This window comes from Lynx canadensis, chromosome A1 (assembly GCF_007474595.2).
Source record: "Lynx canadensis isolate LIC74 chromosome A1, mLynCan4.pri.v2, whole genome shotgun sequence".
NCBI lineage: Eukaryota > Metazoa > Chordata > Mammalia > Carnivora > Felidae > Lynx > Lynx canadensis.
In genome coordinates this window covers 1,686,108-1,698,467 of record NC_044303.2, presented here as the reverse complement: position 1 = coordinate 1,698,467, position 12,360 = coordinate 1,686,108, and the positions used below count along the sequence as shown (strand labels likewise).

At 39.2% G+C, this 12,360-nt stretch overlaps 1 protein-coding gene across 1 annotated transcript in view; it reads right to left on the bottom strand.

Moving 5' to 3' along the window:
• Positions 1 to 7,616: 7,616 nt before the first annotated feature.
• Positions 7,617 to 12,360, bottom strand: part of IFT88 (intraflagellar transport 88) — a 145,225-nt gene continuing 140,481 nt past the window's right edge. The window contains 2 exon segments of the mRNA XM_030307527.1: positions 7,617 to 7,928; positions 8,169 to 8,279. Of these exon segments, the coding sequence (XP_030163387.1) occupies positions 7,807 to 7,928; positions 8,169 to 8,279 (233 nt within the window). The 3' untranslated portion in view covers positions 7,617 to 7,806.

Here is a 12,360-nt window from a genome sequence, read left to right as displayed (position 1 = left end):
AGAGAGACCATCATCACAATAGTTTCCTGGAAACGCTCACTGTGTCTCATTACGACATCCTTTCATGTGTAAGGTGACACAACTTAATTGTGCCAGACTGTTAATTCTGTGTATTGTTCAATAAAATGCCTTCTATTCTTTGATAACATCTCAACCTCTCTTCTCCTCCCTTGATTACTTCGGAATGAGAAAATATTTACTTCCCAACCGTTTCACCTGGAAACACCTACTCGATAGGACATAAAATCCATCTTTGTGAGGCTAGACAGAGTTGAGAGAATGTAGCAACGGGTGCAAAGTGTTTCGTCTGGCGTTTCGTCGGTCGCCCTCAAGTCTGTGTGTACGCACGTGTGAGATAAACATGTTAATTAAATCCAGGGGCGCCTGGGTGGCTCAGTCGGCTAAGCCTGCGACTTCGGCTCAGGTCACGACCTCGCAGTTCGTGAGTTTGAGCCCCGCGTTGGACTCTGTTGCTGACAGCTCGGAGCCTGGGGCCCGCTTCAGGGTCTGTGTCTCCCCCGCTCACACTGTTTCTCTCCCTCAAAAGTAAACATTACAACAAAAAGGCTGTGATCTTCCTGTGGCATGCCGGGACTCTGTCACACCATCAGGAAGACAGTCTTAAAACAAAATTTTTAATCCAAATTTAAGAAAAGTGAGAAAAAGGCAACAAAATGCTCAAAACCAAGTTCCTCACGTTCCCTTAAAAATGAAGGCCTCTCTGGTGCTCTTTACTGAAGATGTCACCTTCCTTCTAGTCACAGATGATTTCATTTTCAGCTCCTCCCTCTTACCCCTCGTTCACTCAGCCACTCCAGCACCAGCCACAACTTCCAAGAGACCCAAGCTGTTGGGAAAAACTTTCAGGCACCATGATTCCAACAGCCAGCGTGAGGTTGGCCACGTCCATGCTTAGCTTCGTGGGTTACTGATGTACCTACCTCCCCAAGCTTTCTTCCCTCCTTCAAAGGACTGTCACGTTTTCCCACCGGTGGTTCTCTTTCTTGCTGCCATCTTGGTTAGCCCCTGGATCTTCCGGTACTTCTGCTCAGCATTCCTGGCACCTCTGACATCCACACAGTTGATTCTAAATGACTACCTTCAGTCCGATGATCTTTTCTCCCGTTACCTCTCAACTATCGTATTGTCATACTCCAGGCATCATCATTACCAATAACTGTACCACATGCCAACGTACGGTTTCAAATACCTACTCCTTGACACTTCCTTTCTCCACTCCTGTAATTCGTTCATCTCATCAGGTCTTGTATCTACCCTCTAACTACCTGCCTACCTCCCTCACCACTTTTCTAAGCATCCCATTCTTGAGACCTTCCCTCCTTGTCTAGAGTTCATGGCTCAGCACTATTACCACACCGTTGCAAACACAATCCCTTGCTCCTTTCTTCCTCTTAATATTTGCTCACAATAATCCCAACTCCATTGAAATCCTACAACTTGGTTGACTAGACTCAATTCTAATTTCTGATCACAAATCTCAGATTAGCATTCAACACACACATGTATTACATTTTTCCAGTTCTATTCCCTTTTACTAAGATCACTCACATTTCCTCTCTCTCAAATCTCTGCTACCCATTTCCCTCCTCACCAAATGTTGCACACGCACAGATGAGACCTATTATTCTACCAGCAAGCATACTGACCTCCTCGCATTCACTTTCATATATCCTGCCTTCTTTCCTGATACGTTTCATAAACCCTTGACCCCAGTTCCCACTCTATCAGCCATCTAATTTGCTTCCTTTTATAACAAAATGTTCTGAGCTGTCTTTATTTTCTGGCTCCAAAACCCCACTTCCCATTTTCTGCTCAACTTACTCCAGTTGGGTATTTATCTCCAATGCTTCATTGCGATAAGTTTTAACAAGGTTGAAATGATACAATAATTGCCAGTCAATTGTGTTTATCCAATTATTAGATTTTTTTGCACCCTTTTACATACTTGAGCACTGCCTTAGTGCTTATTCCTTTGGATTAATGTTTATATATCTTTTTCCATCTTTTCACTTTCAACCTATCTGAGCCCTTATATTTAAAATGTGTCTCTTGTGGGGCGCCTGGGTGGCTTAGTCAGTTAAGCATTGGACTTTGGCTCAGGTCATGATCTTGAGGTTCATCATGAGCCCAAGTCCTGCGTTGGGCTCTGTGCTGACAGCTCAGAGCCTAGAGCCTGCTTCAGATTCTCCCTTCCTCTCTCTCTGCCCCTCCCCCACTCACACTGTCTCTCTCGCTCTCCCTCTCTCTCTCTCAAAAATAAATAAAACATTAAAAAATAAAATAAAATGTGTCTCTTGTAAGTAACATGTAGTTGGGTCTTTTAAAAAATGGTTTAAAAAAAGTTTTTATTTATTTACTTAGGGAGAGAGAGAGAGAGAGAACAAGAAGGGGAGAAACAGAGAGAATCTCAAGCAGGCTCTGCACTGATTTGGGGCTCGAACTCATGAACCGTGAGATCTGTGACCTGAGACAAAATCAAGAGTTAGATGCTTAATCGACTGGGCCACCCAGCCACCCCAGGGCCTTATTTTTTACTCCGGTCTGATAAGCTTTGTCATTTAATTGGAAAGTGTAATCTTACATTTACTGTATTTAATAATGTGACAATTACTAGTATAATTAGCATTTACTAATTATATAATTATTAACAAAATTGGGTTTACTTTTTTGTAATTACTAATATTGTGTAAATTCTAATATAATTGGGTTTAATCCTGTTACTTGTTTTCTATTTGTCCATCTGTTCCTTATTCCTTTATTTTTCCTTTCCTGCCTTTTTTGGATGAATCAAGTACTTTTATTATGTTTTATCTTTCATTAGCTTAAAAAACTTCTATTATGGAATAATTTCAGGTTTATAGAAAAGTTGTAAGAATAGTACAAATAACTCTATATACCCTTCACTCAAATCCGTTATTAACATTTTCCCACATTTATCATTGTATTTTTTTCTGATATCAGGACCCTTTGTTCCAAAATACTTTAGTGTGTATTTCTAAGGAAGAAGGGCATTCAGTTATATAATCACAGTGCAATTATCAAAACCAGGAAATTTTATACTTAATAGTCATATTATCTAATAGACCTATTCCTATATAACCAACTGTCCCTACAGTGTCCTTTAGAGCAAATTTCCCCCAGTCCAGGATCTGAATGAGGACCATGCAGTACATTTTGTTGACACGTCTGTCTCCTTTAATCTGGAGCAGTTTCTCTGACATTCTTGTCTTTCATGATCTTAACATTTTTGAAAAGTTCAGGCCAGTGATGTTGGGGATGTTCCTCAATTTGGGATACTTCCTCATGAGTAGGTTCAGGTTAGGTGTTTTGGGGAAGAATATCAACTAAGAAATCTTGGGCACTCTCAGCATCACATCAGGAGACACATGGTTTTAATTCATCCCATTATTAGTGATATTAATTTTGGTCACAAGTTGAGGGTGTCCACCAAATTTATCCAAAATTAGGACTTTTCCGTCTTGTAATTAATGAGTAATTTGTGGGGAAATACTTTGAGGCCGTGTAAATATACTGTTCTCATCAAACTTTCCTCCACTTGCTTTAGAACAACTGATTATTGAATCATTTACTATTGTGGCGGTTGTGAGATGGTGATTTTTATCATTCTTTCTATATTTGTTTCTTGTTCTATTTTTAAACAAAAATTCTTGTATTTCAGTTGTTATTCTAGGGACTTCAATACGTATCTTTGATTTATTACAGTTTGCCACTATCTGAACAATATAGTAACCTCAGAGCAATCTGATGAATATTTCCTCCTAATCTTTGGGAAACTATTGTCTTTTTTTTCTCTATATATGTTAAAACCCCACAAATCATTGCTATTGTTGTTTTAAATAGTCACTATTTGGTGCTTTTCATGCTTCTTTCTAGGATAATTTTCCTTTAGCCTGTAGAAATAAAGTGTTTCTTATATAGATCTAGTCTTACGGCAATTAATTTTCTCAGATTTTGTTTGAGAAATCTTTAACCTTAACATTTGAAAGATATATTCACTGCAAGAGAATTCTAGGTTGGCAGAGTTTTTTCTTTCAGCACTTTATTTATTTTTTAAAATTTTTATTTACTTACGTATGTGTGAGAGAGAGATACAGTGTGAGGAGGGGAGGGCCAGAAAGAGAGGGAGAGAGAATCCCAAGCAGGCTCCAAGCTGTCAGTGGAGAGCCCAACGCAGGGCTTGAACTCACAAACTGCAAGATCACGACCTGAGCTGCAATCAAGAGTCAAAGGCTTAACCGAGCCACCCCGGTACCCCTTCTTTCAGCACCTTAAAGATGTCATTCTTCTTGTCTTCTGATTCCATAATTTCTATGGAAAAGTCAGTCTTAAGTCATATTATTGTTCCTCTAAGATAGTGTGCCCTCTTTTTTTCTATTTTAAAGCATTTCTTTATCTTTGGTTTTAAGCATCGAGTGTATCTCTAGGGTGCAGTTTTCTTTTTGAATCTACTCTCATTGTGTTCACTGAGCTCCCTACACCTGTGAGTTGATGCCTTTCATCAATTTGAGATAATTCTAGACGCTACCTCTTCAAATGTGTCTCCTCTATGTGCTTTCCTCTCTTTCTGAGATCCCTATTCTGCTTATTTAAACTTCTGACCATGTTCAAAATCTCTCTTATCATCTGCTTTATTCTTTCCATTCTTCACTTGTGCTTCAATTTTGATATTTTCTAATGACCTTTTCATGAATCCTGACTTCTGTTGTGTCCATCATATTGTTAAATGCATCCAAATAAGATACTTTCAAATATGATATCTTTCAATTTTAGGGTCTTCGTTTTTCTCTTGTTCCTAGATTCCAACATCCTGTTGAAATTCTCTACCTTTTCATTCATTTTGTCCATCTTTCCTCTGTTTTAATATACTAATCATAGTTATTTTAAAGCCCATCTGATAGATCCATTATCTGGATTATCTAAGGGTCTGGTTATATTTATGTTTTATGTTTGTTGGCCATTTTCTCGCTCTTTGCTTTTTACTGGATGCCTAATGTTATATAGAAGAACACAGAGGCTGCAAATGATACTGTTACCAGAGAAACTTCTTTCTTCAGCTAGTCAGAGATGATTTGGGACTGATGATGTCGGTCCAGTCAGGGACTGAGCTGGGGCTAGAGTCGGGTTGCAGTTTTTGTAAATCAGTCCACCCTTGGTTCCTGTCTGTCCTTCTGGGCTTTTGACTGAGAGCCTGGCAGATCTGTCTCCTCAGCTGTGAAAGAGAGCAAGAGAGTCAAGTCAGCCCCCACCGGAGGTTCTGAATTTAGATTAGCCTCCTGCCCCATAGCTTCACAAAACAGCAAATGTCTTAAGGGTAGACAAATTGTGTATTTGTGGAAAGCCCTTCCTTATCGCAGGATTTTGTCTCCTAAGGACCCTAAGATTGTGGGAGATTTAACTTTAAATCTTCTTAGGCTTTTATTTATTAAAAAAAAATTTTTTTTAAATGTTTATTTAACTTTGAGAGAGTGACAGAGCAGGAGTCGGGGAGAAGCAGAGAGAGAGGGAGACCCAGAATCCGAAGCAGGCTCCAGGCTGTGAGCCCGATGCGGGGCTCGAACCCATGAACCGTGAGATCATGACCTGAGCCAAAGTCGGCCGCTAACCAACTGAGCCACCCAGAGGCCCCTAAATCTTCTTAGGCTTTTATATTTTATTTTTATTTTATTTTATTATTTTATTTTAATTTTATTATTTTTTCCATATCAAAAAAAATCAACTTCTTTCTTCAGTGAACTTTTTTACAAGGGTGGAATCATTATAGTATACATAACTTCTTAATTAAACATACACACATATTTGCTGATAAAACATTGAAATTGTTTTAATATACTTTTAAACTTATGGTGGAGTTCTAGCTTCCTATGTTTGCATTTTATTTTGTGTCAATTATTTGTATTCTTTGTTCATTTATTTTTGTACTTTAATCTTTTTTGTATCCATTTTGTAAACGTTCACACAATTAAATATTTACCTGCATATATTACATATATCAAAATTATATCTGGAACATTATATTCCTAAATCCATGATAAATGATCTGTTTATTCAGGATCCTTCACACCCTGTAAAGACAAATTCGTATCATAATGAGAGTTGCATTTAAGTTCTTTCGAAAACTCAAGCAATAAATTCTCTTGTCTTGCTCAGATGTACAAGACCACAGCATATATATCCATTTCACATAATGATGTGATGAAATCTTTGCTTCTATTCATTATGTTATAAATATTCTTTTTTTAATTTAATTTTTTATTTTTTTAAATTTACATCCAAACTAGTTAGCATATAGTGCAACAATGACTTCAGGAGTAGATTCCTTAATGCCCCTTACCCATTATCCCCTCCCCCCTCCCACAACCCCTCCAATAACTCTCAGTTTGTTCTCCATATTTATGAGTCTCTTCCGTTTTGTCTCCCTCCCTGTTTTTATTTTTGTTTCCCTTTCCTTATGTTCATCTGTTTTGTCTCTTAAAGTCCTCATATGGGTGAGTCTTACTAACTGCATTTAGCAACATCTGAAGTCCTTTAAAAATATATATTTATTGTCTTTCTTCCCCACCAGAATTTAAGCTGAGGGCAGCATCTTGTTCTGTCCTGTGCACTGCTGTATCCCTAGAGTCTCGTACACAGATGTTGAGTGTACTTGTTGAATGCCTCCCCATTACATCTTGGGAGCAGCAACTGCGATCTAATTTTGGTTTTCTTCTTCCAGCACCTAACAGTGGTGTGCACACTGTGGACACAATGTTAAGATGGGTAGGTCCACCCTCTCTAGGGAATTTTAAAGATGAGCCACTTCCGACTGCCCCATCATTGCGATTCCTCTGGACGTTGCTGATCAGCCAAACACGTTGCTAAAGAAAAGTGCAGGGAATCCAGGCTTCCAGCCCAAATCCCAAGTCAAGAAGGGGACTTGCTCAGTGCTATTGGTACATGCCACTGGCCTGAAGGTAGAAAGGAAACACAGAGCAGAGCAATAGGGTTATGGTTTGATTTTCTCTTACTATACTTCGAACTGCCTCCAAAACATAACTGTTTTCAACAGTATTATAACCCCCATGAGGCAAAACTTCCAAACACTTAACAGTTTCTTTCTTTCTTTTTTTAAAATGTTTATTTATTTATTTAGGGAGAGAGAATGTGAGCAGGGGAGGGGCAAAGAGAGAGGAGGAAGAGAATCCTAAGCAGGCTCTGCACTGAGCCCGATGGCGGGCTCGATCTCATGAATTGTGAGATCATTTCGTGAGCCGAAATCGAGACGCTTAACTGACTGAGCCACCCAGGAGCCCCAAGACTTAACTCCAAGTAATTTAGTTTAACTACAGATTCATCCACGGTATGTCCTAACACTGTATACTATAGGCTGTGAACCATGGAATCAACGTAGTGTTTCCATTGCTAACACTGTTTTAATGAAATCACAGAAAGTATGAGCACACACTCCAGTACTCACAGTGAATTTTTATGAACACGCCCACATACTTACATGTATGTAGGTACTAGGCAGTGCTACAAACTGCATTTCTTAGTATGGTCAATGTTTTTAAGAGTAAGGAACTCACTAGCCTGAAGTATTAGTTTCACATATCTTTATTCCACATAAAACAAAACAAAACTTAGACCCATCTCATAGAACAGAATACACTTATTTAAAGTTTTGACAGTGTACAAAATTAAAACTGGGGTATTTATTGCAAAGTTTCATATAAGTATTATCTTATAAGGCGATTTCTTTCCTTTAGTAAGTAACATTTTAAGTGTCTATTATTCTGGAAGCAAATCATCTCCTAACTCTTCATCAGCAAAATCATCCTCGTCAATTCTTTTTCTTGCTGCAGTTTTTGGCCTTTCTATTTGAGGGCCCAGTGGATCCACATAGGAGGCATCTAGGTTTCAAAATAAATGGTTATATTAGAATAATATAGAAAAAACAAAACAGACATGAAACCAGTTAGTCTCATAGTCTACACTGAACTGAGTGAACAGAAACGCTCTCCCAGATCATCTAAAATTTTGTCTGTACACAAAACATTCTTAATGCCCGGTTAACACATTTTGCCATCTCACCAAATCTTCTCCAGACCTGTTATGCCTGTAGGAACTGGGTGGGGGACACCAGCACTTGCCTATTTCTTTGTTACTGCTACTTTCGTAAGGTTCATTTGTCCCAGGTAAAGCTCTGAGTTTGGCACTTAGTCGTTCACCTTTACTACTGGCACTACAGTTCTGGCCACTATCTGAAAACACAAAGACAAAAATGCATTTAACACGTTGAGAAAATATAACACTACATTACGAATCTTAAAGTATACTTATTTGCCAAGAGACACGTTGTTTCATTTGGAGGCCACCTTCTGAGGGATATAATTCTGGTTTTCTGAAACTGAAAAGGAATCTCTTCTTGCGAATCTGTAACATAGATAAAACAGCACTCGAAAGTAGTCTTTGCGTTCTTTCGCATGTACGTTTAGTTACAGGTTTCAATTTTATAGATTGACTGGTGAGAAGTTAGAGACCACGTTGACGAATATCCCTAGTAAAGAACAAGGAGCAACTGGAGAAAAAACAAATAGGAAGTCGTAAGATCAGTATGAGCCGTATCATCAACCTCGTGATCAAGGCTGGTGAGTGGCCCTAAAACCACATCAAATGAAACACAGCAGAAGAGGTAGGAGAGGACAGAGGCCATGCAGTCACCTTCGTCAGGATTAGATTCGCCCTGTGGAGAATACATTTTGGCTCAGTACGAGGAAAAACTAAAAGGGCTGTAGCATCCAAACACGGACTGGCTGCCATGGGAAACCCTGCAATCCGTAACACTGAAGATTTTCAGACCGGGCCGAACACTCACGGTAGTAGGAAACATTGGTAGTAATTCTTAACCTCAAACTTCTATCATATTTTTCAAAGAAACACTCCTCTAGCCCCATCGTTTTTATTTCCTTCCCTTAAAATTCCCACAATGTTATTTTTTCCTATTATGGGAGCTTCACAAAAGTGAAAAATGAGAGTAGTCTATCAACATCCACTGATCATTTCTTTTCTGACTATACTTTATATTTTAGTTTATTGATAATGTCTCTGGGAATAAACTAAAACAAGATGGTCTTTAAGATCCCCACATTTTAATGGTGGCCAAATTTCTCTCCAAATTCTTATGGAAAACATAACCATTTCCCCCCATTGTTATTACTGGAAAATGAAATGCTTAGTTTTAGGCACTGAATGGTTCTATACGTTGTTTTTTTGTTTTTGTTTTTGTTTTTATTTTGCTCCTAATTTTTTGTTACAGTTGAGCTCATCTTTTCCATCTGTAGGTGTAAATGGTTATCTTTCAAAGTGCTTGAGTGAGCTCAGGTCAAAAATGTGAAAACCATTGCTTTAGGCAATATTTCTTTTTTCACTTTTCATATAGATATAAGTCATATATATGAGTAAAGCAAAACTCTCACATTCCCTCAGACATCTGTAGGCCTTCTGAAATCCCATCACACTAAAGCATTCCAATCCTGTGGAAAGAGCAAACCTTAAAAAAATAAAAACTGACTCCGTACAAAAACTTCGAATGTCCAACTGGAAAAGCCATGAATACTGATTTTTTTGTTTTAAAGATTTTTATTTGTAAGTAATCTCTACACCCAACGTGGGGCTCAAAGCTAGGATCCCAAGATTGAGAGTCATGTGCTCCTCTGACTGAGCCAGCCAGGCGCCCCCCCCACCATGAATACAGTTTTTAAACGCTTCCTATTATTATAAACGCCAGAGAGGGTATATATTGTGAATATCCTTATTTCATAATTTTCAATCAACTTCATGGAGTGACACTGCCACACATGGGGAGGCGCAAATGGATCGATAAGCATTTGTAAGTCTAGGTGGGGTTTTACGGCTAAATAATAAATCAGGTTATTATAGTCACCTCAGTACTGCAACAAATAACAGTTACTATTTCCTAGAGAAGAGTTCACAAAATAGCTTCCAAAAACAAGAATATGGAGATCAATTTATCTGAATTATCAATCAATTAACACTAAGACTTCCAAATGATACTTTTTATTAGGGAAAATCTTAGAATCACAGAATTTAGAGTAATTAGGATCCTTCAAGCTTACCTATACCAGAAAAAAAATAATACCCCCATGAAATGGACAATGTATATAGACAACTCTCAAAACAAAACAAAACAATACAACTGGTCAATAAACATAAAATTATTTAAGTTCACTTAACCTTAGAAACATATTAAGTGAGAAAAATAAAGTCAGATCACTACATACTGAGTGATACCATTTTTAGAAAGGTTAAAACAGGTAAAATTAAATCTAGTGTTTACATACCTGATAACATTGTATGTGAAAAGGCAAGAAACTAAACAAATATAAACCTGAATGTACATAAAACAGAAAAAAACCCTCACAGTGGCTGCCTGCGGGGAAGGCAGGAGACGGAGTGGGAAGAAACACACGGGCACGCAGAGCAGTAATTTCTGGTTCTAATGCTTCGTGGTGGCTTCAGTAAGTTTATTTTTATATGTGGGTAACTTAAGAGTGCTACAGTACTTCTTTTGGAGGTATCGAGTATTACGTAATTTAAATCCTCACATAATTCTAAATGTAAGATTCAACAATGCCTATTAAAATGGTCAGGATTTAAAAACGATTAGATTAGTAAGGGAGATGAACACATTTTCTGAGATTAACGTAGTAGTATGTATCAACAGTTGACGGCTTCGTGGTCAGAGTGGGAAGCCTCCCACCTTGCTCCCTCACAAAGGTACCAATCTGACAACGTACGATCCTAAGAGCCTTTACGAGAACTCCGGAAACCACTCGGGAAGTCACAGTACCCCAGGAAACCTCAAATCCAAGGACAACTGCACTGAAACAGGGAAGAAAAGCCATTGGATTTCAACCGGGTCAGCCGCATCCCAAGCCAGCGTAGCTCACGGCTGGGAGAAAAAGCCCAACATGCAATGTCTCCCTTGGGAGGGGACAAAGAAGAGTGGCGCAGGCCTCGGCAGTTTCGTGCCTCGGGGTGCTGCCTGAGACACTGGTTTCGGTCTTGCCCGACTTGGAGTGCTGACGAGGAACCGGCACGCTCTCTGGATGAGAGCGAAAGAGCTCAGCGGTTCGGTGCCCCGAGTACCTCCCCCCACTGCACCCAGAAGCTGCACGGCCTGCCGCGACCAGGGAAAGTATCCAGCTCACACCTCCTTCCTCGGCAAAGAAAGATCCGAGTAGAACATACAGCCAGTGTCCCGGCTTTAGGCAGGGCCGGGGGTATCCCGAGGGCCCGGTCTCCCGAGCACTAACGGGGAACTGGCATACCTTGAATGCACGGGGGCTGCGGAGAACAAGAGGGCTCAGGAGCTCACTGGCTGCTGGAGACCTTGCAGCATCCCACACGGACCCCAGAGGAAGCAAGAGATTACGAACCCTGAAACCTAACTGGGAAATTACATGCAGAAGCCGAGAGAAGACGCACACCGTGAAAACTTGGAGACCCCCATAGTCTCGAGTGGGACTGATTGGTGACGGTTTTCCCTGTACGAAGCCAGCCCCCCCCAAACCAGAGAAAAGTGGCTATTTCTTCAAATGAAGAAATCACAAAAAACATGAAAGCATGGCCCAACGAAAGAAAGAAAGTGAATCTTCGGAAACCGACCCTGAGGAATGACGATCCGTTGATTTGATTACCTGACAAAAAATTCAAAATAATTGTCTTAAATAAGGTCAATGTGCTACAAGAGAACATAGACAGACAATAAATGAAATCAAGAACGTGAAGCATAGACCAAAGTAAACTATCAGCTAAGATAGAAACTAAAAAAGGACCAAATAGAAATTCTGGAGCTGAAGGATACAATAACTGGATTGAAAAATTCACTACAAGGGTTCAAAAGCAGATGTGATCAAGCAGAATAAAGGATCTCTGAGCTCAGAGACAGGTCATTTGAAATTACTGTATCAGAAGAACAAAAAGAAAAAAAATAAAGAAAAGTGAAGAAAGCCTAAGAGAATTATGGAACACAATTCAGATCATGGGGCATAAACGTATCAGTATACGTATTACAGGAGTCCTAGAAGGAGAAGAGAGAAAGAATGGAACAGAGAGATTATTTGAATAAATAATGTATGAACATTTTCCAAATATGAGAAAGGAAATGAATATCCAAATTCAAGAAGCTCAAAGAACTCCAAATAGGATGGACCGAAGAAAGACCACACTGAGACACACAATCAAACTGGCAATTCAAAGACAAAGAATCTTAAAACCAGCAAGAGAAAAGCTAATTCATCATAAACAAGGGACCAACCC